Raw genomic sequence first — 23,268 nt, 5'->3', positions numbered from 1 at the left:
GAGAGAGAGAGAGACAGCCAGCAAGAGAGGGAACACAAGCAGGGGGAGTGGGAGAGGAAGAAGCAGGCTCCTAGCGGAGAAGCCTGATGTGGGGCTCGATCCCAGAATGCTGGGATCACACCCTGAGCTGAAGGCAGACGCTTAACGACTGAGCCACCCAGGTGCCCCTGTAGCTGTGCATTTTATTTAAGCTCTTCTCAAAGAGATTTTGGAACTAGGCAGTATAAATAAATGATAAATAGTTCGTGCATTAGAACTTGTTTCTTTTTCTGCCCCAGAGCTTGACAGTTTGGTAAGGTCTACCTCAAAGATGACATGAAAAATGGGAGCTGTTTACAAATCCTGCTCTGAGATATGGACACAAAAACAGTAGAATGCAAACACACTGAAATGCCAGAGCATAAGGTGAGGATTTTGTTCCCAATATTATCCCTCACGAAACAGGGGTTGCCTTATGTTTCAGCCTCTCATATTAAAAGAAGCTCTTCTAATGCTCTACTTTGATCAGACAATACTACTTGGATGAGATATCAACCTGAAATACACTCAACGCTAGTTGTAGAGGTGGAGCTGGTAAAAGAGAATAAAGAAGTGTAATATGGATTTGGTAAGTATTACCCGGAATGAAAGTCTCTACATATTATGCTTACATTGCAAAATATAGAATACCAGAGTGACTTAAAAAAATCCTTTTTAAAAAATTTTGTAAGTGGGTCATTTTCTCTTTAGATAAACTATCCAGTGACATCATCATAAGGAGATCCCCAAACAGACACTCAGACCTTAAGACAACTCAGAAATTTGCTCTAATGTATGTATTTCAGATGTGTGTGAAGAGTCTGAACAAAATTTTTAATGAAATTGAGGGCAAAAAAAGCAGTATTTCTCAAATGATGTTTGTATTGATATAATTTTTAACTTTGTGGGTATAATTCCATTAAGATATTGAATATACAAGTGAATATTTGACTTTTATTCATATCACTATAAGTGTATATATTCAAATTGCAAAATTTCCTCCCTTTTTCCTTTATGGCTGGATATTTCCACTAAAACATGAGAGACCACCTTATAGTCAGGCTAACAATACTTGAGACAAGGCTTATTACATTCTCAGCATTTAAAAAAAATTTTTTTAAAGATTTATTTATTTATTTTAGAGACGGGGGGAGAGAGAGAGAGTACTAGCCAGGGCAGGTGCAGAGGGAGAGAGAGAGGGAGATAAGTAGTCTCCCTGCTGAGCACGGAGACCAACATGGGGCTTGACCTGCTGTTTGATGTGTGGTGATACTATGACCCCCCCACCATGAATCAAGCTGAAATCGAGTCGGATGCTCAACCCAGGTGCCCCCGCATTCTCTTAATTTTTAAAAGCAGGTAACAATGAGTCTTAGAAATTGAAGTATTTCACAAATTAGACCATTTGTTCTAAAGTGACCTGTAAACTAGATGGTAATAAATATATTTTTCTGCATTCCTGATTTCATAAAGATCTCCAGTGGGTGGTCTTTGAATTCTGGAGAATAGAAATTCTTTATCACTGTCTATGTCCCAATTTTTATGATAGCTATTTTCATGTTTAATTTCATATACTCTAACACCATTCATTTGAGATTGTTGTTACATTAATAAAATGAATGGATGGAAATCCAAAATGTTAAAACAATAACAAGTGTCACTATAAAATTTGAATTTTTTCTTTGTTTTTTCTCTTTTCCAATTTTTTCCAGAATGAGCATTTATTTTTAAAATTTTAAGAAAGCAATAACTAGATTATACAGAAAGTGATAGAACTAGAGTCACAGTCCATATTTCTCTCTACACCACCACACCCTCCTCGAAAACAGTTTTCTAGGAACTCATGAATTATGTCTGTGTCACCATTATTAAACTTGATTGCTAGAATTTACATTGATTATGTAGTCGGTTGGAAAAAAAGAGGACCAGAAACTTGCTTTTCGATTTATGAATTCATTTGTGCCTATGATAAAAACCACTAAAGAAAATGAAATATATTTCTTCCATTTTTTCAATGTTTTATCACCTTTGTGAAAAGTCTTTGAAACCTTGACTAGACCTAGTATTCTAGAAACATCCTTCTGAGATGTTCTCCCTCATTCAGGCAACATTTCATCTTTAAGACTAATGAAGAATGAACAAATTTACTAGACTGAAATTGGGGGGGGATCTTAATTTATAGCATTCTTAAATATGTTGCATAGTTAAATATTTTGGTAGTTGATATTAATCATCCTTCGACCAAATGAAAGTTTAGCAATTTTTGTTCGTTCTTTTCCATTGGTTATTTTTGGAATCACGTAAATAAGATGTATGATCTTCTTTACAAAACTTTCAACACAGAAATCCCAAATGGACCTAACATTTCCTCCTCTTAAGGACCTGCAGCTGCTGCAGCTATGAGCTCCTTGTTGATGTCCTCTGTGCTAAATCAGGTAGCAGCTACCTTCAAGGACTGGGATGGAGTCACCAATCTCTCCAAGTATCATGCTGTTCCTTGTGTCCAAACTGGGAATTCTGAGCCAGCACCACACTAGCCCACAGCCCCTGCATTACCTGCCTACCTTTCCTACCTTATACAGAAGAATGTAAAGAAAATTTACCTGTAATCCTGAGCTGTGTGAAGAAAGGAGCATTATTAATACTAGAGGTGGTTAAATAAAGTGTTTCCCACTTAACAAACTGTCTACAAAAAAAGCATGTTGAACCAATAACTCACACCAGTGGTTTGTAGACACAGTCCTAAAAATATTTTAATTTCAATTCTGAGTATATTTTAGTGTTTGTGTATTTTCTAAAAGTAATATTTCAATCTGCTTGCAAGCAGGGAAGTAAATAAACCATTTGCTAAGTAGTTTTCTTTCCACTAGAGTGACCAGTAGCTGCAAAATTGCTGTCCATATACTGAGGGGATCCTACATTGTTTTTTCCTAAAAAGCATCTATCAATTTTTCATTCACAGGATCAAAACAAAACAAAGTTACTTACCTGGGGGAGTTACTATGAGCTTAGTTCCTTGTGCAAACATCTTGATCCAGCCTGAGTTCTCACACTGTTTAGAGCTTCTACAAAAACATCAGCCTTCTCTTGAGCTTCACGGCAGGGCCAGCAGGTAGAAACCTTGTACTGGCAATTTGATCTTCTGGATTCCCTTGGAAATCCTTGAATATAGGATTCATAGCATCTGCTATTTTATAAGTTTTCCTGAGATTAGTTGACCCAAATGTCTGTTTTCCAAGGAGGCAATAATCACTGAGAAATGCTGATAAAAAACAGAAACAATAAAAGCAAAAGAAAAAAAGAAAGGGATTGGGAGTAACGGGTCAACCAACTATTTATCTACATTACCAGGAAAAGTATTCAGTGAATTAAGAGGTTTTGATTTCCAGGTGTTCAATTGTGAGAAACTGCTCAGAGATGCATCAAAGGAAAAGCCTTCTGTTCTCACAAACACCAGGCCTGCTGTGTCAGCAAATTAGGATTGTATTTCTAAAGAAGGAAACTTCAGTAACCCAAAATGCAGCTATACCAACAGAGATAAACTTGAGAAATGTGAACAATGGTCTCCATTTTTTAGTCAGCTACTTTTACAACTTGGCAACATGATTCTTTATCACACAATGCAAAATGAGAAAATAATCTGTGTAATGACATTATTTTTCCTGAAATAAAAAAGAAATTTGTAGAAGTCATCTCCCATGAGATAATAGATTTCTATTTAACCCAAAATTTGAAAACAAAATCCATTTCTCTGAAATGTTGAAGGAAGAAGCCTTTTTGAAGCTCTTCTGTGATCTTCAGAAATGTACGTGTAGCCCTGTCTCTGTGGTTAACTAGCTTTGGACAAGAAGCTATCTCTGGGTTTGCCACCTCTGGGTTCCCATGTCCCCATTTGCTATGTGGTCATTGGGCTACGTATGTCCAAAGCGCCCTTCCTGTTCCCACAGCTTATGAACCTGTGACGAAGAGCAGGAAAGGGTGTGATGTGGTTGCTCATGTGAGAAAGGAGTTGAGGGAGAAGGAAAAGGTTTTCTTACAGGTGCCTTCTGACTTTGTGACATTGTGAGATCCCAGCAGGCACAATAGCATGGGACATGAGGACCTTGCTGACTATCAGGTAAAAAATTGTTTTTCTTATCTGCGTCTAAGCCGGAATTGGGCTAGTCTTACAGGTGATATTGGTTGAGCCATATAGGATTCATTTCAGGGACCCTTATTTTTTTTAGTTGGTACCAGTGGACAATGACCTTCTCAAGGGAAACCCAGACTGCTTGCCATGTATGTGAACTGTTCTGTCTGGTGTTGGGGTAAAGGAGAGTTTATCCTGAAAGATTCTCATTTTGGTGTCTCCATTTGAAATGCAAGGGTGTGAGATCAGAGGTAACTGAACAAGTTGAGAGTGGACATAAATACAGTGAAGATACAAGAAAAGAGTATATTCAACCTACAAACCCAAGCCGAAGACCCATAAATCCATGGGGTTGGCACTGCAAGTGACTAGTCAGAATTCTCTCCAAGATGAGCATGCTTCAGGGCTGGGCGGCAGTCCAGCGCTTGTTCCTCAGAGGTGGGGCTGGGGGAGGAAGGTTTGCTTCAGAACCAAGGAAAGACCTCAGTAAGATTTGTCTCAGTGTTATTGATTACATCCCTGGTATAAAGAACTATCAGATCCCAGAAGACCTCACCTAAACCCCATGTTGTAATAATTCATTGTTACCTTTCCCTTCGGAGTAACATCCTCACATTTTCCTTTAGGTTTTGCTTCAAACACACCTATCCTTAAGCTCTTTTTCACTCTGAGTTAGAGATTTTCCACCATATTTTGGGAGAATATGTGGAGCTATATAGCTATTGTGAGAATGGGAAGCAAAGTTTTGTTACTTCATGTAATGACAAATGAGACAATAATCACACAACTTTATTCAGAAGTATGTACATTCTACGGATCAGTAGGTTGCAGAAAGTTCCCAAGGCTTGGTGAATATTAACAATGACTGTAGCTGTTGCTTTAGATGCCAGGATGTTTCTAGATTCTGCTATGAATGAAGAAAATTCTTAGAGAAAAAATATCTTTTGGTTTATTACCCTCAAGTCTTTTCCTATTCACAATTATTAGCTTTTCAAAACAAAGCAAACTTTATTATTGTTGGGAGGACAATATAAAATGTGCCCTTTAAAGAATCCCTGACTTCTGTGTTAGCTGAGATGGCCCAGTGAAGCAGTTTAGTTGTAACGGGAAAGAACACTGTGATGTGTCAACCCTGTGCTAGACCTGTCCTGTATGGAACCTTCTTTAGTCCCCAGCAACTCTGTGAGAAAGATGTAGTAACTTTCCTGGATCATGTTGTCAGTTAAGAGGCTGAGCAGGAATTCAAACCTAGGTCCATGTTCCTTCAAAGGCCTTGTAACTTCCATCGTTCATTCATTCATTCATTCAATCAATCATTCATTCATTCAAAGTCAGCACACCATTCTGCACATGGGGTTTGGCTTACTTCCCCAGAAACTTATCACAGATGGAGAAGCAGGACACTAACTAGGACACCAGTGAGGTCACTAACAAAAGCCAACTGAGGCCCCAGGGAGGTAAATAGAAGATAAAATGACCTAACTGAAAGAAACAGCGCAGATTGGGTGCTTGGGCTCCTAACTCAGAACTTGCTGAGGACACAGACACAGAAGAAAAGTCTGGTGGAGACAATAGTCAGGTCCCTCTGGCAGGTAGAAAGGAGCATGTATGTGTTTGCAGGGCTGTGGAGCTGTGGGAGGGTTTTTGTTCAGTGGCCGGGGAGCATTTCCACACAGTGTGTCCCAGCAGGCGCAGTAATACAGCCCAGCATCTGCCTCTTCAACTCGGTGTATCCTGAGACTCGATGACAAATCCCTCTGCCGTTTCCTGGCTTCATATCTCTCCTCATCAACCTCTTGTTCGTGGACCACATTTTCATTTGAAGAAATATACAGAATTCGTTTTAGAGGCTGGTCTGGCTTCTGTCGGTACCAGTGAATATACCCATTATTCCTTAAGCCACCTGTTTTTATTTGGCATTCTAAAAATGCTGTGTTTCCTTGTTTCTTGGTAATGGATGGTATGAGTTGCGTTATTAAAATGTCTGCCTTTGTATCTGAAAGGAAAACAAAAGCAACAATTAGCAAAATTTTGACATTCCTTAAAATAGTACACATTTGTTTTCTATTAATAACAAACTTGGGGTCTCAGGTTTACATTTTCTTCCTAAAGAATTCAAGGTCATGGTGGAATTTATCAGCCTAGGTTCAATAACTATATGAGCTTTCTTCTGCCCACAATGGCTGACTTGATAGTCTGTGCTTTCTATCTCCTTTTTTCTCTGAGTGAAATGTCCCATGGGAAAGGCCACTCACAGCTCCACAGGGCGGCCACCAGGATGACCTGTGGCGGGAGCAGCATCGTGCCAGGTCTTGAGAGGAGAGGTGGTTGAACACTGGGCTGATCGCAGAGCAAACCTGAGGGCTGATTTAGTGAGAGGAAGTGGTGCTCTGCACACACAGCTAAAACCCATAGACTATAGAGGAAGGAGCCCACAGTATTTACCCTAAAACATCCTGCAAAATAGAGCTACTAACTCAATTTATCAGTCCATCTCTCTCATTACCGTGTGATTGTTACCATCAATGGATAATTAGTGTAAAGAAGCCATTTCTTATTAAAGGACTGCAGTTTTCATTGGTTCAAATCAGAGAGTGGGAGAAGGAGACAGGGAGAGTTCTTACAGGTTTCTTCTTCCAGGAGTTAATGATTATCTGCTTCTCTCTCTCCAACCTCCCCTCTCTCTCTCTGTCTCTGTCTCTGTCTCTCTCTAGTCCTTCCATTACAGTTTATGTAATTTCTAGTGGCCTATCTTTATGTTAACTAATCCTTATATATGTTCTACAGAAAATTCTTTTTTTAAAAAAAGATTTTATTTATTTATTCGACAGAGATAGAGATAGCCAGCGAGAGAGGGAACACAAGCAGGGGGAGTGGGAAAGGAAGAAGCAGGCCCATAGCGGAGGAGCCTGATGTGGGGCTCGATCCCATAACGCCGGGATCACGCCCTGAGCCGAAGGCAGACGCTTAACCGTTGTGCCACCCAGGCACCCCTCTACAGAAAATTATTTCCTTATATCTCTTAAATCTACTGGTGAGCATTTCAGGGCATTCTTCATTTCTGTAAAATTTCTAAAAGCGCTTTTATTATGTTGAAAGGCAAATGCATATGAAATTTTGTTAGATATTTCCAAATTCCCCCACAAAATCATTGTATTTTGCATCCTTACCATCAATATATGAGTCCCTGTTTTCCCCCACAGCTTCAGCAATGGAATGTATTAGCCACCTTTTAAATTCTTGCTAATTTCATGGGTGAGAAATGATATCTCAATGTACTTTTAATTGATCTTTATCTTATAAGTGAAGTTGAGCATTTTTTTATATGTTAAGGGCTAATATTTCTCTTCAAAAGTTGGCTTTTCAAGTCTTTTGCCACTTTTCTACAGGATATTTTAAATGTTTTACCTCCATTTTTTAAATGTACTTGTTATATTGGGGCTAGTTGGCCTTCGTGTGTTCTACAGATTGCAATTATTTCCTAGTGATTTGTCATTTGACCTTAGGTTTAATTTATGCTGCTTTTTGTCATGCAAGCTTTTCCCCCTCATTTTCATGTAGTACAATTTATTAATATTTTTTCTTATTGCATCTTGCATTTTAGTTAGTTACAAACTCATTCCCTAACTTTATGTTGCATAACAGAGGCTGGCAATTTTTTTTTTTATAGAGGGTAACCAGATAACAAATATAACAAATATTTTATTTAGGTTTTTTTGCTTGAAGGCCTCTGTTGTGATTAGTCACCTCTGTCACGTAGCTCAAAAGCAGTCATACACAGGAAATGAATAGGCATGATTGTATTCCAGAAGTGTTGGGGGCAGGTGTCCTATTATAATGTCCCCCCCAAAAAAGTTTATTTTTATTTATTTCTATTATTTCAAAAAAAAGGAAAAAAAATACTATTTTATAGGTTTTGTTTTGTATTTTGTTATTTCTTATACTGTTTTATTGTTTTCTATTATATTTTGTTGTTGTTTTATAATTTAAAGTCAGATCAGCCAATGTGTTTATGCCTATTCTAGGAGGACAATGCTTGAGCTCAGACTCAGCAGAGAATAGTCATCTATTTGTTTCAGGAATTGTTTTGTGAATAACAGTTTGTCTTCTCTTTGGCTGTAGGAAGCACAGAGTAAATGCCATTTCTACTGCTTGTGTTTCAGAGGCAGGACAGTACCTGGTGCAAGGACAGACCCTGAAGCCAGAAACCAGCCCTCTATCCCCACCTGGTAACTCTGTGACCACAAAGTAAATAACGCCCTTATGCCTTTGTCTCCTCATCTGTAAAATGTGAATCGTGATAGTGCCAGTGTCCCAGGATTGCCACGGGATGAGCTAGATTATATCTAAGGGATTAGGAACAGTGCCTAAGAAAGAGCAGCAGCTCTGATTAAATGGCCCCTTCAATCCTCCCTAGGTTCACAGCAGAACCCTGGGGGAGCGGGGAGGGGAAGGGGGCCTGACAGGATTTTCCACCTTACTGTGTGATCACTAATGCTCCCCTCCCTGCCCCAGAGGATCTGAGGCTTGTGCAGAAGGAAGTGTGCTGCTGGGGCTCTACCTGGACCCTACAGTGTGGAATGATCTATAATTCTCACAGTAGGAGAGGGTGTGAGCTCCTGTCCACATTCTCCCCCAGTGTGTACAGAGCAAATAAATGCTGAACTGCTTCAGAAAATCTGATGGAAATGAAGGAGGATGGGATGAAAGATTTGAAGGTTATTTCATCTCTCTAAGGCCCAAATTATTAATATTACAATGGACAAAATGAGTATTACATTGCAAAAATATTGTAATGATTGTATATACGTACGTAATATCAGCAACATGTTTCCTGGCACTCAGTGCTTTCCTCTTTGGTTATGAGAAATGTTAAACATTCAGGTAATCTGTAGAGAGTTAAGAAAAAAAGAGTACATGACTTGGTTTCCTTAGGTCCTACTGCGTGAACATAATCCAAGTTTTCAGAGGTTGAGGAAGCAGTCCTGGGAAATAGAAGCCAGCCCTGAGAACAAGCTGAGGAGCTGCTCCTGGTGCTCGTGAGGGAAGGATGCAGGTTGACACGAACCTGAGAAGAGGATCTATGTGGGTTGTCTGGGTGTTGCAAGATTTCTTTTCCTTCAGTGTCCACAATTCTTGGTCACGTTGCTTTGACGAATGGAGAGGTAGACCAGATGACGGGAGAGTGGTGGGCAGCAAAGCAAAGTTTATTGAGAGATAGTACAAAGCTCCCCAAGAAGGAGTGGACCTGAGAAGGTTGCTGCCCCCCTACCCCAGGAGTTTCTAAGCCTAGGGGGTTTGATGGTCTTCTTGGTGGGCTGTTTTAATCTGATTAATCCTCCATGCGCCTGTCACCCAATCAGGTTCTTGTCCACGCACTCTTCTACCTATCAGGTAGCTGTTCACACGGGAAAGGGTGGAGCTCCTTCAAGGGTGGTGTAAAATCCTTGTAAGTGTGGTTTGTCTCAAGGCGGGATCCCTTGTCCCTGCATGCCTTTCTTTGGACTATGCTTTGTCATGGGCACTTCTCATCCCAAGTTTCTAACAGGCACAGTAGTAAATACCCACATTTCCTTTTCTTGTGAATTTAGTTCAAGGTCAAAATGAGACTGGGAGCATTGTTTTTGGCTACAGAACCTAAGTAAACTTGAGGACATGACATTGTTGCTAAAAATATGTCAGGGCGTGCTTCAACCAGTACAAATGGCTAGATATCTCACACAGTATTTGAACTTTTTTTTAAATATTTCTCTGAAAAATTAACAGTTCAGTTTGCTGCAATTTAAACTGCCAAAAACAAACTGTTATCAAAAAGAGAAGTTCTGGACACTCGATCTATCAAGATGCACCATTAAATAATTTCTTTGCTCTTAACAAAAGTTGAAAGAACTGAGAAGCAGCTATGAGCTCAGAGGGAGTAGAAGATGAATGCTTCCGGCAATGACATTTTGCTGAGAAGGCAGGAAAATAAGAACTTGATGATCAGATAGCTCAGGTCAGGGGGAGGAGGGTGCGGCCTGACTTGGGTGGATCACGTGGTTCCCTAGTGCCCTTCTGTGTTGGTGCAGACCAGGTTGGACACCCATGGGTGCTCAGAAGATGGAGAGAGACAGACAGCCTTGATCTGTGTGTTGGTTTGGGAATGATGCAGAGATTGCCTTAATTTTCCTTTACACATCCCGTGTCCCTCCCAGTTGTTCATACGGTACATATGAAAAGAGGCCTTTTATATTCAGTGTAAAACCTTTCACTTTGTGGATTCAGGACAGAGGGAAGTGAAACATCACAATTATTTTTCAATACTTATATCCATTACTGAGATTTCTATTGATACTGTTCGGATACCAAATTAAAGTCCAAATTCATAAACAGTAGAATACATTTAAAAACTTAATTTGGACATCACAATATAGATGCAATTTCACAAAATCCAAATTTCAATTTTGTCTCTTTCACTTGTATCGGACAACACCAGGTAGACTAGTGTGTAGAGTGGGTGGTGGCTTGAAGGCTGCCTAAATCTTGTTGCCTGTCTCAAGCATATCTCAATACTTAGAAGATCTTCTAAAAGTAATTTTGGTATGGAATAGCAGCCAGTAATAGTACTATTTTGTGAGCATTTGCTATCCTTTAGGCGCTGTACTTTAGTACATTATTTCATTTTCTTCTCTCAGCACTCTTAAGATGCAGACATTCTTATAATCACGGTTGTACAGATGAGAAAAATGCAACAAACAGACGCTAACTCACTTATCCAGAGTCACACACCTGGTACATGTGGGAGCCTGGATAAGTAACGGGAGCTCAATGTAAAAATTCTGTGGAAAAGGAGAATATATAAAGATAACAATAAAAATCTCCCATTATTATAGCACTGTAGGGCGAACACCATTTTCACTGTGGTAAATTTATTTATAGTTTTCCCTTTACAGCATATACATATACACATATACATAAAATTATATGATTATATACAAATACTAAATTATATACATACATAATTTTAAATTATATATATACATACATATATATGTAACTTAAGCGGTTATTTACATATAGACTTCTTTATACTTTTAGTTTTATTATAAACTTATGAATAAATACTTTTATAACTGAAATTTGTAAATAATTAAGTATAAATTTAACATCTTACAGTGTGTATTTTTCACAATAAATTTATACAAAATCATTTTAAAGATTTTAAAAATCAGAAAAAGTGCAAGGAAATAAAAATTGTCCATCACAGGCTTTACTACTCTTAAAACTTTGAAATTTACTTTGATTTTATAAATCTATAGATTCACATATCTGAGAGCTGACCACAGAGGCGACACTCTTCTCTTTTATTTTTTCCAATATTTTCAAGTTAGTATTTTCAAGCTTATTCCTTGAAGTCACTATTTTTGGTAGACATCTAGAGTTTCAAACTTTGAATGCAACATCGATTAGCCTCACCGTTTTCCCACCACGGACACGTCCGGGGGTACCGAGTAGCCGATGTGGCTTCAAGCCCATGGTGTTTTCATGAGTCACAGGTGATTCTCTACCTTTAAATCCCGACTTCTCAGATCGTAAAGTGCACAGGAATCCTGTGGGAACCTTGTGAAATGAGATTGTCATTCAGTAGGACTAGTTGAGGTTTGATTTTCTGCATTTGTAACGAGCTCCTAGGTGAAGTGGATGTTGCCGGTCCATAAATCAAACTTGGAGTACCAAGGACTCGGAGTACTCGTCTAAATAATTTCATTTTCAAATATGCCATAATAACCCGTAAAAGCAATGTAATGCCTCAGTACACTGAGCATTAGGCCTGCTCCCAGCACTTGTAAGAGGGTTGTCAAAATGTAGTATTGACATTACTCTTCTCAACACCTCCTTCAAGTTAACATGTTTTCCATTTGAAAATAAGGAAAATGAATCAGAGATACGTTATGCAATCTATCCAGAGTAAGACAGCAAATATGGGGAGGGTGGATATGTAATAAAGGGTCATTGAGGAAACACTGAGAAATAGGGAAACCTAAAATAACAATAAATGTCACTCTCAGTGTATCATTCCAGAGTCATGATTGGCAAATGTTTTCTGTAGAGGGCCAAATGGTAACGTTCTAGGCTTTGTGGGTCTCTGTCACAATTACTCAACTCTGCCATTGTGCAAAAGCAGCTATAAATAATTTGTAAACATATGGACAGGGTGGTGTTTCAGTAAAATTTTATTTACAAAATTGGGGGCTGCTAGGTATGGACATAGTTTGCTGACTTCCTGTTCCATCGTAACCCTTATGATTCATTGTAGTGTTTTAGTTTTTGTTTTTCTTGGGAGATACAGTATGGTAATATTATTCCACAGAAAATTAAAAATATATAAGCATATTAAGTATCTCTTATATGTATAGATAGAGTCCATATTATTATATGAACAATTTCATTATTAAATGTATGAATCAATAAAATATTGACTTATATATACATAATAGAAACTTTTTGATAAAATGTACAAAATCTGTACATGTTCCAAGAAGACTTAAAAACACCTAATCCTTCCAGAAACATCCACTTCTTAAATTTCAAAGAATTACTTGGCATTTGTTCTTTTTATGTATTTGAGAGCTTACTACACGTAAACCAGTTCTGTATTTGACATTTGCCTTGCTAATATATGGCGAATATGTTCACGTTTACTTATAATTGATCAAAAACCATGTTTTTCATGGCTCCATAATATTTTGTCACTTCAAAGCCTCATGGTGAAGGTACCCTCTTCCCATCCTGCTCATCGCTGTAGTGTTTCCCAGTTGTTGTGTGTTGAAAAGTCGGGGTGGCTCCATCTCCTGAGATGAGTCCCCATGTGCCCACTTGAATCCAGTTCTGCACTGCTCTCTTGGTTTAATGAAATAATCTGTGTAAAGAATTTAGCTCACACTGTGAAAACCTTAATCCCTCCTTTCATTTACTCCTCCCTGGAAAGGGTTCATGTTCTCTGACTATATTCCATTCAGGGGTCTTCTTACTTTGTTTCTGTAGACACCTAAGGGGACAGGTGAGGCCCTGTTGAGACCCAGGCCCTCTGGTTCCTCCTGCTGGGAACCACCGCAGTCAGGAATCATGATGGACAGGGTGTGGGTTTCTCAGAACTGGTGGCTTAGATAGTTCCCTGGGGTTGTTCATGATCTGCCACAGATCTGAGCAGGTCTGGGGCTTCTTGTGCCCCATGAGTGCTGGGCAGATGGGGTGAGAGAATTCCCAATCTGGAAAGAAATTCCTGGTATGAATGTGTCCATCTGGTCAGAGCACACCCATCAGCCATTCTCCCTGGAATCCTGTACTGCAGAAACATTGCTCAGAAACATGAGGACAGGCCTGCTGCGTTCAGCCCCTATGTGTGTCTGTCTCTGATTTGCTGTTGATCTGGGACTGGGATGAGAAACCTACCTTAACTCTTCTGGAACACAGCACAACAGAACAACGGACGGTGAACTATCTCATCAACGTTACTGAATATGCCTCGTGCATAAGCATTTTTAAAGTTAACTGAGATGTCACCAGGCAGATTAGGACCCAGAGAAATCAAATTTCAATTATAATCTGGGTACCTCCAAGAAGGGACTAGGCTGCAGTTGCTGGGGATACATGGGTCAGAGAAGCCTCTGCAAACCAGCTTCTAACTCACTCTGGGCCTTGCAACTGTCTCATGAGCATGATGTCACAGGCAGGGTCATTTTCAAAGAAATGTTGTGCTTCCTGCGTAATGATCAGCTTTGTAATTAACATACATCTACTATCCATTGTGGACTTGCAATTTGTCGGCATTGTTTTAAAACATTTTCTTGTACTATTTTATTTAATCCTCTCCGCAGCCCGATGTGATAGCTATTATGATTAATCTCCATCTAGCAAAAGAGGACAGTGGAAAAGAGAGTGCCTCATGCAAAAACACAAAGCCAGTAATATGAGAACACATAAAAGTAAGAGTTGTTCCTTGTAGAAAAAATGAGAAAAATGAGATATAAAAATAATAATACCAGGCACCCTCATTTACTGTTAATTTGATTTTTTTTACATATTTAAGAAGTAGAAACAAATTTGCTTGGAATTTTATATATAAATGTACATTTTTAAGTGAGATTTGCATATTTGGCTTTGTATTTTCTTTATTTGGTTGACTTATTGTAAGCAATATTGCAATTCTTTAAATTATCTATGAAAATATTATTTTTAAGCACCAGAGTTAATTAAACACCCTCCTCTACCACTTAACCTATTTAGTTAACTTTGTGTTTTGAAAATTTATCAGGTCCTTAAATTGTTATTGCGTATGTTTTTAGTGACCTTTAAAATAGGTACCCTCCTGTATTACTAACTCCTTTGGATGACAGCTGAGTTCTTTAATTATTTCATATCTGAGTTTCTATATCTGTAATTGCCACAAAAAATATCTTTCAGAAGTTTAATCATGTTATCACTCTAAAAATGATAATGAACGTAGTGTACGTTCTGTGCCTGGCAATAACGTGTGCTTTTTATGTTTTCAAGTTATATTTTTATTATTACCGAAAAACAGGAAAAAAACTTTGTTAAATAATATTTTAATTGTGGGGCACCTGGGTGGCTCAGTTGGTTAAGTGTTCAACTCTTGATTTTGGCTCAGGTCACGATCTCAGGATTATGAGATCCATCCACATGTTGGGCTCCACACTGTGCATGAGACTGCTTAAGATTCTCTCCCTCTTTTTCTGCCCCTCCCCCCCAGCTCACACACACGAACTCTCTCTCGAAAAAAAAGAAAAATAATATTTTAATTGTAAAAATTCTTGTAGTTCCTTTCTTGAAAATGTATAAAATCAGTAAAAGAATAAGGAAGGAAGTAACCCATCCACCATTTCAGGGAAAAAGACTATCTTAAAACTCAGATATCCCAGGGGTGCCCGGGGGGCTCAGTCAGTTAAGTGTCCAACTCTTAATTTCAGCTTAGGTCCTGATCTCAGAGTCCTGATCTCAGGGTCCTGGGATCGAGTGCTGCCTCAGGCTCCATGCTGAGCGTGGAGTCTGGTTTGGTCCAGGCACAGCCAACATCTCCTTCCGTGTGCTATTCGTCTTGGTTTAGTGTAAGCAGAGGAAGGACTCCAGGTGACATGACCTCTGTGGGAGAATAAAACTACACCAGCTACAAATTTCCCAAACATCATCCTCTTTGCACATTTTGATTTCTTACTTTAGTCCATGTACAAGGTTTTGACCACTCTCCATGTTGTTGATCTATGATATTTTCTGCTAAAGTAAGTTCACGATACAGAGAAGATAGCCCTTTCTCCTCCACTAGCGAGTAAGGTCCTGGGGCAGACTGTCCACAACGGGACCTCTTCCAGATGTCTGCTTGCTGTGGCCCTTTAGCCATAGCTTCTTCTTTTTTTTTTTTTTAAAGATTTTATTTATTTATTCGACAGAGATAGAGACAGCCAGCGAGAGAGGGAACACAAGCAGGGGGAGTGGGAGAGGAAGAAGCAGGCTCCTAGCAGAGGAGCCTGATGCAGGGCTTGATCCCATAACGCCGGGATCACGCCCTGAGCCGAAGGCAGACGCTTAACCGCTGTGCCACCCAGGCGCCCCTCTTTAGCCATAGCTTCTTGAGTGACTGGTCATTCTGTCCTGACCAGGCTCTGCTGGGCTGGGCAGCAGGAGTGGCACCATCTGTATTTATCCACAAATGTCAGAGTATATTCTTGTAAAGTTAATAAACGCTAAGGTAAATCAAAGTGACCCAATAGTGCAATTGAAACATTGGACTATGTATTTAGAAACATATCTCTAATTAGCATCAATTCTTTCTTCTATGAAATAACTTTATTTACAGATTTTTATGATGACCACATGATTTTCTGGACAGACACAACATCTAGCTCATTATCTGGCAGCCAGTGGAGCTAAATGGATATCAATTCCATTTTGTTCATTGCCAGCACCGTCAGACTGCACCTTGCTTCTCTCTGAGATAATCAGACCATTTCAACATACGCAGTCTCTATATAGGAACCCAAGTCAGTACCAGACATTCAGGTGCGTGATTAGTGACATCCGTGGGGGTACAACTGATACCCATCAGACTCCCTTTCCTCTTTCCTCTGATACCAGGGCATTGACGGGAGAGGCTCAGGAAGTTGTGCAGGCTGAGGCTGAGGCCCAGCCATGGCTGAGGTCTGGGCTTGGGACCAGTGTTGCTCAGCACTGGGAAGGATGTGGTCACAATCATGAGGGGGGTGTGTGTGCTTATTAACTTGGCTGCAATGATACCGTAGGTCTAGGGGCCTTTATATTAGGTCATCATGTGCTCTTCTTCTTCCACACATTTTTTATTAAGAAACAAAGAGGAACAGACAGAATTTTATGTGCCTCGTGGTTGTATTTCTTTGTCTGTAACTAATCTTGAACAAGGCTTTTTTTCAAGGAATTATCTGATCCCCAAAAACCTGATTTGGTGTTTGTCAGTACCTGTGTATATGAAGAGTTAGAACTGGATACTCTGCAGTGAAAATGTCATTTCTCCTATGGAAATAAATTTTTTCAATTGCTTCAATTATATCTGTGAATGTGCAACTGTAAACAAAAGAATAGCATTTCCAACAAAACCCAAAGTTGTCAAGGAATAAAATACTAATTTTTTTTAAAATCCCTCAATTAATCCATGAAGTAGGGGAACAAATTCACATTCCAAGAGGGAAGAGCACATGAATATTTGTAGCCCTAGCAACCTGTCTGCTCGGGCTGTATGCCCAAGAAGGAGGATGAGGAATAGAGAGGGAACCTGGAACAGGAGGAGGAAGAGGGAAGCTGCCAGAGTGTTAACAGGGGAAATGGGTGGTTCAGGGCCTGGTACCCAGATCTGTCATTTCTGAGATTGCTCTGAAGGTCAGCTTTACCCATAACTCTCTGATACCAAATGAGCAATATGCAGTCCATTAAGGTATGCATTCACTAGGATAAAAGTGACCTCTAGGATAATTCTTAGGAAGATTATTATTTCATCAAGATTATTTGGTTGATTTCAGTAGGAATGTTGGCCCAAGGTACCGAGTCTGCTATGACCTGACCTCACCTTATAACTTTTTAGATGAGAGTCCTCACTGGTCTCTCTGCCCATCTAACTCCCAGGACACAGGTCAAACCCTTCAAAGACCTTTATACAGACCTCAGCTCTGAATTATTGTGGCCCCCAGGGCCTGGGAGTCCCCTTGTTTGGTGTGGAAGTAGGAGAGCTGTCTCCCCACCACCTCATTGGAAGAAGAGAGAGGTTGCCATAATACTCCCAACTGTACTCTTTAGAGAAAGTCTCCATGGAATCAATGTCCCCAAGGACTAAGGCTCTCCTTGTATCTGGGCTGGACATAGCTCAGGAGCCAAAGGTTGGAATTACCAATTTTGTCCATCTCCTAAGGTAGCTAGGCCAGGGTTTCTCAACCTCAGCATTATTGACATTTTGGGCTCAATATTTGTTTGACATGGGGTAGGGCTGTCTCGTGCTTAGTGGGACATTTAGCAACATTCCTGGCCTCTACTCATGAGATGCCTATAGCACCCCAACCTTTGGTGATGACCAGAAATGTTTTCAGACACTGACAATGTCCTCTGGAGGGGGGATTGTCCCAAGCTGAGAATCGCTGGTCTAGGCCCTTTCTTGTAGGATACAGACACACCTTCTTACTATTGTCTTGACCTTGAGTCTCAACCAGCCGAGACTGGGACACAACGAAGCTACCATTAAACATCCAGCACACAAGAGTTCTATTTGCTCATGGACAACATCATTAATATTCTTTAGTATGTTCTCTGTTCTTGGTGATTTCCCGCCTCACCTGGGTGAGCATAACAGCGAATGACTCTGTCACTTTGTTAGCATACAGCTCCTCCCTTGCTTCACCAGTTGTTATCTGTTACTTCCATAAAACCTGTGCTAAATTTCATCTCTTCTACACAAGCCGTATGTTTTGTCATTGTTAAATTTCCCTACTGTTTCAAGCATGGCGCCTTCCCTTTGGTGAGAGCTCCTTAGATATTGGTTGTCATTAAATAATGATTCATATTGTAGATCTTATTACAACAAATGAAAGATGTTAAAATAAAACTATAAATCTTCACTTTAATATAGTCTGTACAATTTCCAAAATATTTACATTCTTTGGCTCATTTCATCTAAATGATGATATTTTGAGGCAGGCAGTGATTTCCAGAAGGATGAGGACGTAACATAAGGCTTCTCAGGCAGTAAATGGTGGAGCTGAAAGTCAAACTTATTTCTTTAATACAAAGTACACACATTGTAATATAGAACAGAGACCAAAGGCATTCCCCTCTGCTTTTTTTAAAAAAATTATTTAAATCAATTTAGTTAACATAGAGTGTAGTATTAGTTTCAGGGGTAGAATTGAGTGATTCGTCAGTTGCATATAACACCCAGTGCTCATCACAAGTGCCCTCCTTCATGCCCATCACCCAGTAACCCCATCCCCCACCTACCTGCCCTCCAGCAACCCTCAGATTGTTTTCAATGGTTAAGAGCCCCCACTGCTTTTAAATCCAATTCTGCATGTTATCGGCATGATTTATTCGCTATCTTACACTCAGTGTCCTCAACCATGTAAATGCAATAAGAGTTCACGGTCTGACATCTGCTTGCCCCTCTTCCCATGCCACATCCTCCCTGGCAACGGTAAAGGAAGCGAGCTTAACTTGACCATTTTAGCCAGGGCTACTGTTTTGTCTTTCAAACATCTGAGCTCCAACAGGCTCCTGGGAGGAACCCTCATCAGAGTGGACTCCTGTCTGTGACTTATCTACACCCTCTTTAAATGGGGCCCAGGCCACAAATAATAATGACAAGCGCTACAGTTACTGAACTGTTAGTGTGACAGGCATGGATCCTAGGACTTTGCGTGTATTAACTCTGTATGTCTTTCAGCAACTCTTTGAGGTAGGAACACTTATTATACCCTTTTAAATGCTGGAGAGACTGGGGCTCAGAATGTTGAGCCCGTTAGCTGTATGCCCTGGGGGGCACGTACATACGCTAGGGAATAGGGTCATTAAAGTTGGAAAGGGACACACTCCATCACAAATGTCTGAACTCAATTAATGCTCTATATAGAGGTCTCCAAACATTCTTGGTTCACTTTTGAATTTTTACAGTGGTGGTTATGTCCTGCATGAACCTCTTGTCTCCAGATTTGGGCACAGGGATCTCCTTTCATCCATACGGCCTAATGCTCATGTTCTCATCACCAAGGTTATTCCATTTCTGAGCTGCAATCGGACTGTTACCAGTGGGGCTCGGAGTGTGTCCAGGGGCATTTCAAATTCAGCAAACCAAGTAGTCAAAACAACTTCTCAATTTAGTCACCGTGATTGACCTGGAGGTCCTTTACTGTCTTGTCCATCCAACTATGGAGAGTATTTCTGTACTCCCCAGCGAGCTGAGAGTGGGAGAGGGCAGCACCAAAGGTGGTAATCAAGGAGCACATCCTCGTGTTCCATCTTGATGCTTTCCTTTGCTCAATAAACATCTTTTGTTATACCTGTCTTTTCTTGGAAAAAAAATCTTGGAATCCAGAAGTCAGAAAAAAACTGATTGCATAATAAAATTCTCTGCAGAAAATTGTCTGTAGATTGTCTCTAAGTTCACACCAGAGGGATCAATTTAAATAACTGTGTAGCTCTGGGGAATGGAACATGTTGCAGATTTAAAAAAACAAAAACAAAACTATTCATACAATGGGTGGTTAAATTCTACATTTCCCCAAAAAATGTCTTCTTCGAAAACTTTTGTTTGTTTTGTTTTGCTCATCTCTGTGGATCAAAACTCAGATTTTGTCATCAGACAGATCTAGATTCAGATTCCAAATAGTGTTTACTATCAGGGCAATTAATTTATCAAAGTTTAAATTTCTATCTATAAAATATCTATAAAATTGAGATGATGATGATGATAATGGCTATCTCCAAATATTGTTTTTAAGATTACGTAACAGAAAGTAAATGAAGTACTTAATAGAGTGCCTAGTCGAATACTCAATTAGTAATAGCTTTCGTTATATTCTTATCAGAACATTACATAATATTTATTCATTTTCAAATGGAACTCAGCTCCTTGGGAGACTGACTGCACATTCACCTCTATGCACAGAAACCACTAAATTCTTTGTTTTGATTTGGCTGAGCGAAAAAAAGGTATAGAGTCAAAGAAATGTGCTGACCCTCGAACTGCAAATGCTAATTCTACCACTACCAGAATATAACTGCAGATTTTTTTTTAAAGATTTTATTTATTTATTCGACAGAGATAGAGACAGCCAGCGAGAGAGGGAACACAAGCAGGGGGAATGGGAGAGGAAGAAGCAGGGCTCATAGCAGAGGAGCCTGATGTGGGGCTCGATCCCATAACGCCGGGATCATGCCCTGAGCCGAAGGCAGACGCTTAACCGCTGTGCCACCCAGGCGCCCCATAACTGCAGATTTTTGATAATTATTATTTTGTAACTTTGATTTAGAAGTTAAAAAATAAAGGCAACAGAACTACAGTAGCTAGGAATGATCAGCTTGTAAGATTGCAACAGTTAAGAGTTGACTCACAGATGGCAGGAAAGTAGATTGAGGAAGGTCAGAAAGGATAAGTCAATTATAACAAATGTGAGAGGCTGAATTTTGTTGACATTATGGAAGTGGCGGGCCTTTCTCTAGTCTCAATTATTTAATAAGGGTTGGGATTTTTTTTCCTTACTATATGCTTGTTTAGTGTATTAAAGAACATCGTGAACACAGAATTGGATTCATCATAAATTGGTTCATAAAGCACTATAATCGTTGATTATAGTGGATCTCTTTTATGTTATTTACTTTATTTGACTTATGTGTGGATGACTTACTTAACAAGTGAACACATACCAGAGAAACCCTTATTTAAGAGCATTACAAATCATCTACATGCTTTTTTCTTAGTTCATCAACTAGAAAAGCATAGAATTTAGTGATAATCTCTCAACGCTTGTCTTGTTTCCTGTGTTGTTACTGACGGGACAGGGCACACGTTGTTCCGTTAGAGATGGGACCTTGGTGGCTTTGTGGAAAGTGACATGAATCAATTTAGATACAATCTTCCTCTTATTCCCCTATTCTAAATTGTTTTACTAATCTGGGGACAAGCATAACCACTTATTTGGCCATCTGCTTGGTTTTCTCCTTTTGCTCCTGCAGATGGACTGTCCACCTCTCTTTACCTTGCCCTGGACATTACCAGACTGACCCTCACGGACTCCGTCTGTGGTCTTCCTTATCTGCTGGTTGCTGCTGGAACAGTCAGTGGGAGCACCAGCAGGAGACTGGGAAGTGGGAGCAGTGAGCTCAGGGTTCCCTCCCTGCCAAGTGGCCTTGGGTTGGCTGCAACCTCCCCTGGATCCAACGTCTGGTGTCATCTACCCCGGAGCCAGACGTTCATGCTCAGGAAACAAGAGGTGCAGGTGGGATTGGCCATTTCCTTTCATACCAGTTAACCCACTGGAGGAATTTGTTTCTTTTCTCCCAGGGCCCTGGATCCACAGGCTTGGAAATCTAATGCCCAAGAGGGAATGCTTTCATCAGGTGACATGGTGATGGTTCTCTGAACTTCAACCTCGACTGGCCAACATTCAGTAGAAATCAGAGCAAAGGTGCCCATTAGCCGAATCCACACGGGTTAGCCTCCTGGAGCACTGAGCAGGGTGGAGAAACAAGGAATGTCCATCCTGGGTAGGAAACAAGGTTTTGGAGAATCCTCCCTTTATGCCCCTCAGCATCCATGCTTGCCTTTTGACTGGGAGAGAAATCCGTGCCCCCAAAGAAGGGGACACAGAGTCCTATTTGAAATTTTTCTTTTCTCAGTCTCTAGGTGAAGATTACGTGAAAATGATCTTCTAGCAACATTCCCCGAAATAAGGAGATCATGTGTTCAGGCAATAAAAGTGCCAAACAATGTTGCTGAAGGAAACTCTGTTTGTGTGCAAACTGCCTGCAATTCTGCTTGAGAGAATCCCATTCCTGCATCTGCATGTGGACAAAACAGACTTAAAGACAGCAAGGAAGTTACACTACAGTGTTAACAAGAAGACTGAGATTTCTGCCCCTCTCTGTAGTACCTGGTATCTGTCCTACATAGAGGAAAAAACACCCTCTTCCCAGAAGCTACTCTGAGCTCTCCCAAGTGTGAACTTTGTCTCTAACTTGGCAGAATGTCAATGGGAATCAGGAGAGAAAATAAGATTTTGTTTTATGAAGATTACAAAGTTGTTTGAGGCGGGGGAGAAGAGTGAACAAGACAGAGCCAGTTACAGGCCGTTCTAACCATCAAATTTCTCATGTTGTGTCTAAGTGCTCAATAATACGCAGAGATTGTTTGTGTTTTATTGATGCTGGTGCTCGGGCCTCGACTGCGTACTTCTGCAGCAAGGACAGCTGTTGCTTCCACAGCGGCTGCTGGTCCTCAGGTTGGCCTCCTGCTTGTTCAGCCAGCGGCCAGGCACCTGTCTCCTTGGGCTGCAGATCCGTATCCTGGGTTTATACTGCTTACCCTTGTAGAATTTCTTGATGTTCTCTTTCTGCGTCTGGTTGATGCTGGTGAGAACACAGGTGATGGGTTTGTGAACAGCTCTGTTCCTGGAGAGCTTGGCAGCGGCCCTCCTGTCACTTCATTGAGGCGTAGCTGGACAGCCCCACCTTCAAGTCTTCCTGCTGTTGACGCAGCTCCTTTTTCTTCTTGCCAGGAGGGTCTGGAGCCTTCATCTTGACCATGGCTATATAATTCACCACCGCCTAGGGACTGAGGCCGAGGGCCATGTGAATTCTTTTTAAAATAAATTTTAAAGTAAAATGTGAAAGCAATGCAAGGCTTCTCTGTGACAATTTAGGGATGTGGAAGTGACAGAGAAAAAACTACCCTGATCCCAATGTGCAGAGGTGACCTCTCCAAAATTCTGCCCTTTCCCCTGCCCCAGGCTGCGTCCCTGAACCTGAGCATAGACAGCACTCAGCATGAAAGAGTAGACATGGATTTCCAGGCGTGTCAGGCCATTTTTAGAACTGTGATCTTTACAGAGTGACTCCGA

The 23,268-nt window shown here is 40.3% G+C and overlaps 1 long non-coding RNA gene and 1 gene segment (V, D, J or C); one reads left to right on the top strand and one right to left on the bottom strand.

The window, feature by feature from the left end:
- The window catches only part of LOC105234960, a 16,711-nt gene extending 7,652 nt beyond the window's left edge, over positions 1–9,059 (bottom strand). Inside the window, 3 exon segments of the C gene segment in view lie at positions 3,007–3,067; positions 5,830–6,143; positions 8,961–9,059. Coding sequence covers positions 3,007–3,067; positions 5,830–6,143; positions 8,961–8,976 — 391 coding nt within the window.
- On the top strand, positions 4,007–23,268 carry LOC117803336. The gene is made up of 4 exons (XR_004627065.1): positions 4,007–4,135; positions 8,311–8,395; positions 21,714–21,916; positions 22,049–23,268. It is a non-coding gene; the product is annotated as an uncharacterized LOC117803336 (long non-coding RNA).

The sequence above is a fragment of the Ailuropoda melanoleuca genome, chromosome 1 (assembly GCF_002007445.2).
Source record: "Ailuropoda melanoleuca isolate Jingjing chromosome 1, ASM200744v2, whole genome shotgun sequence".
In the NCBI taxonomy this organism is placed as follows: Eukaryota; Metazoa; Chordata; class Mammalia; order Carnivora; family Ursidae; genus Ailuropoda; species Ailuropoda melanoleuca.
Note: the sequence above shows the minus strand (reverse complement) of the source record. Positions and strands in the feature narration are given on the sequence as shown.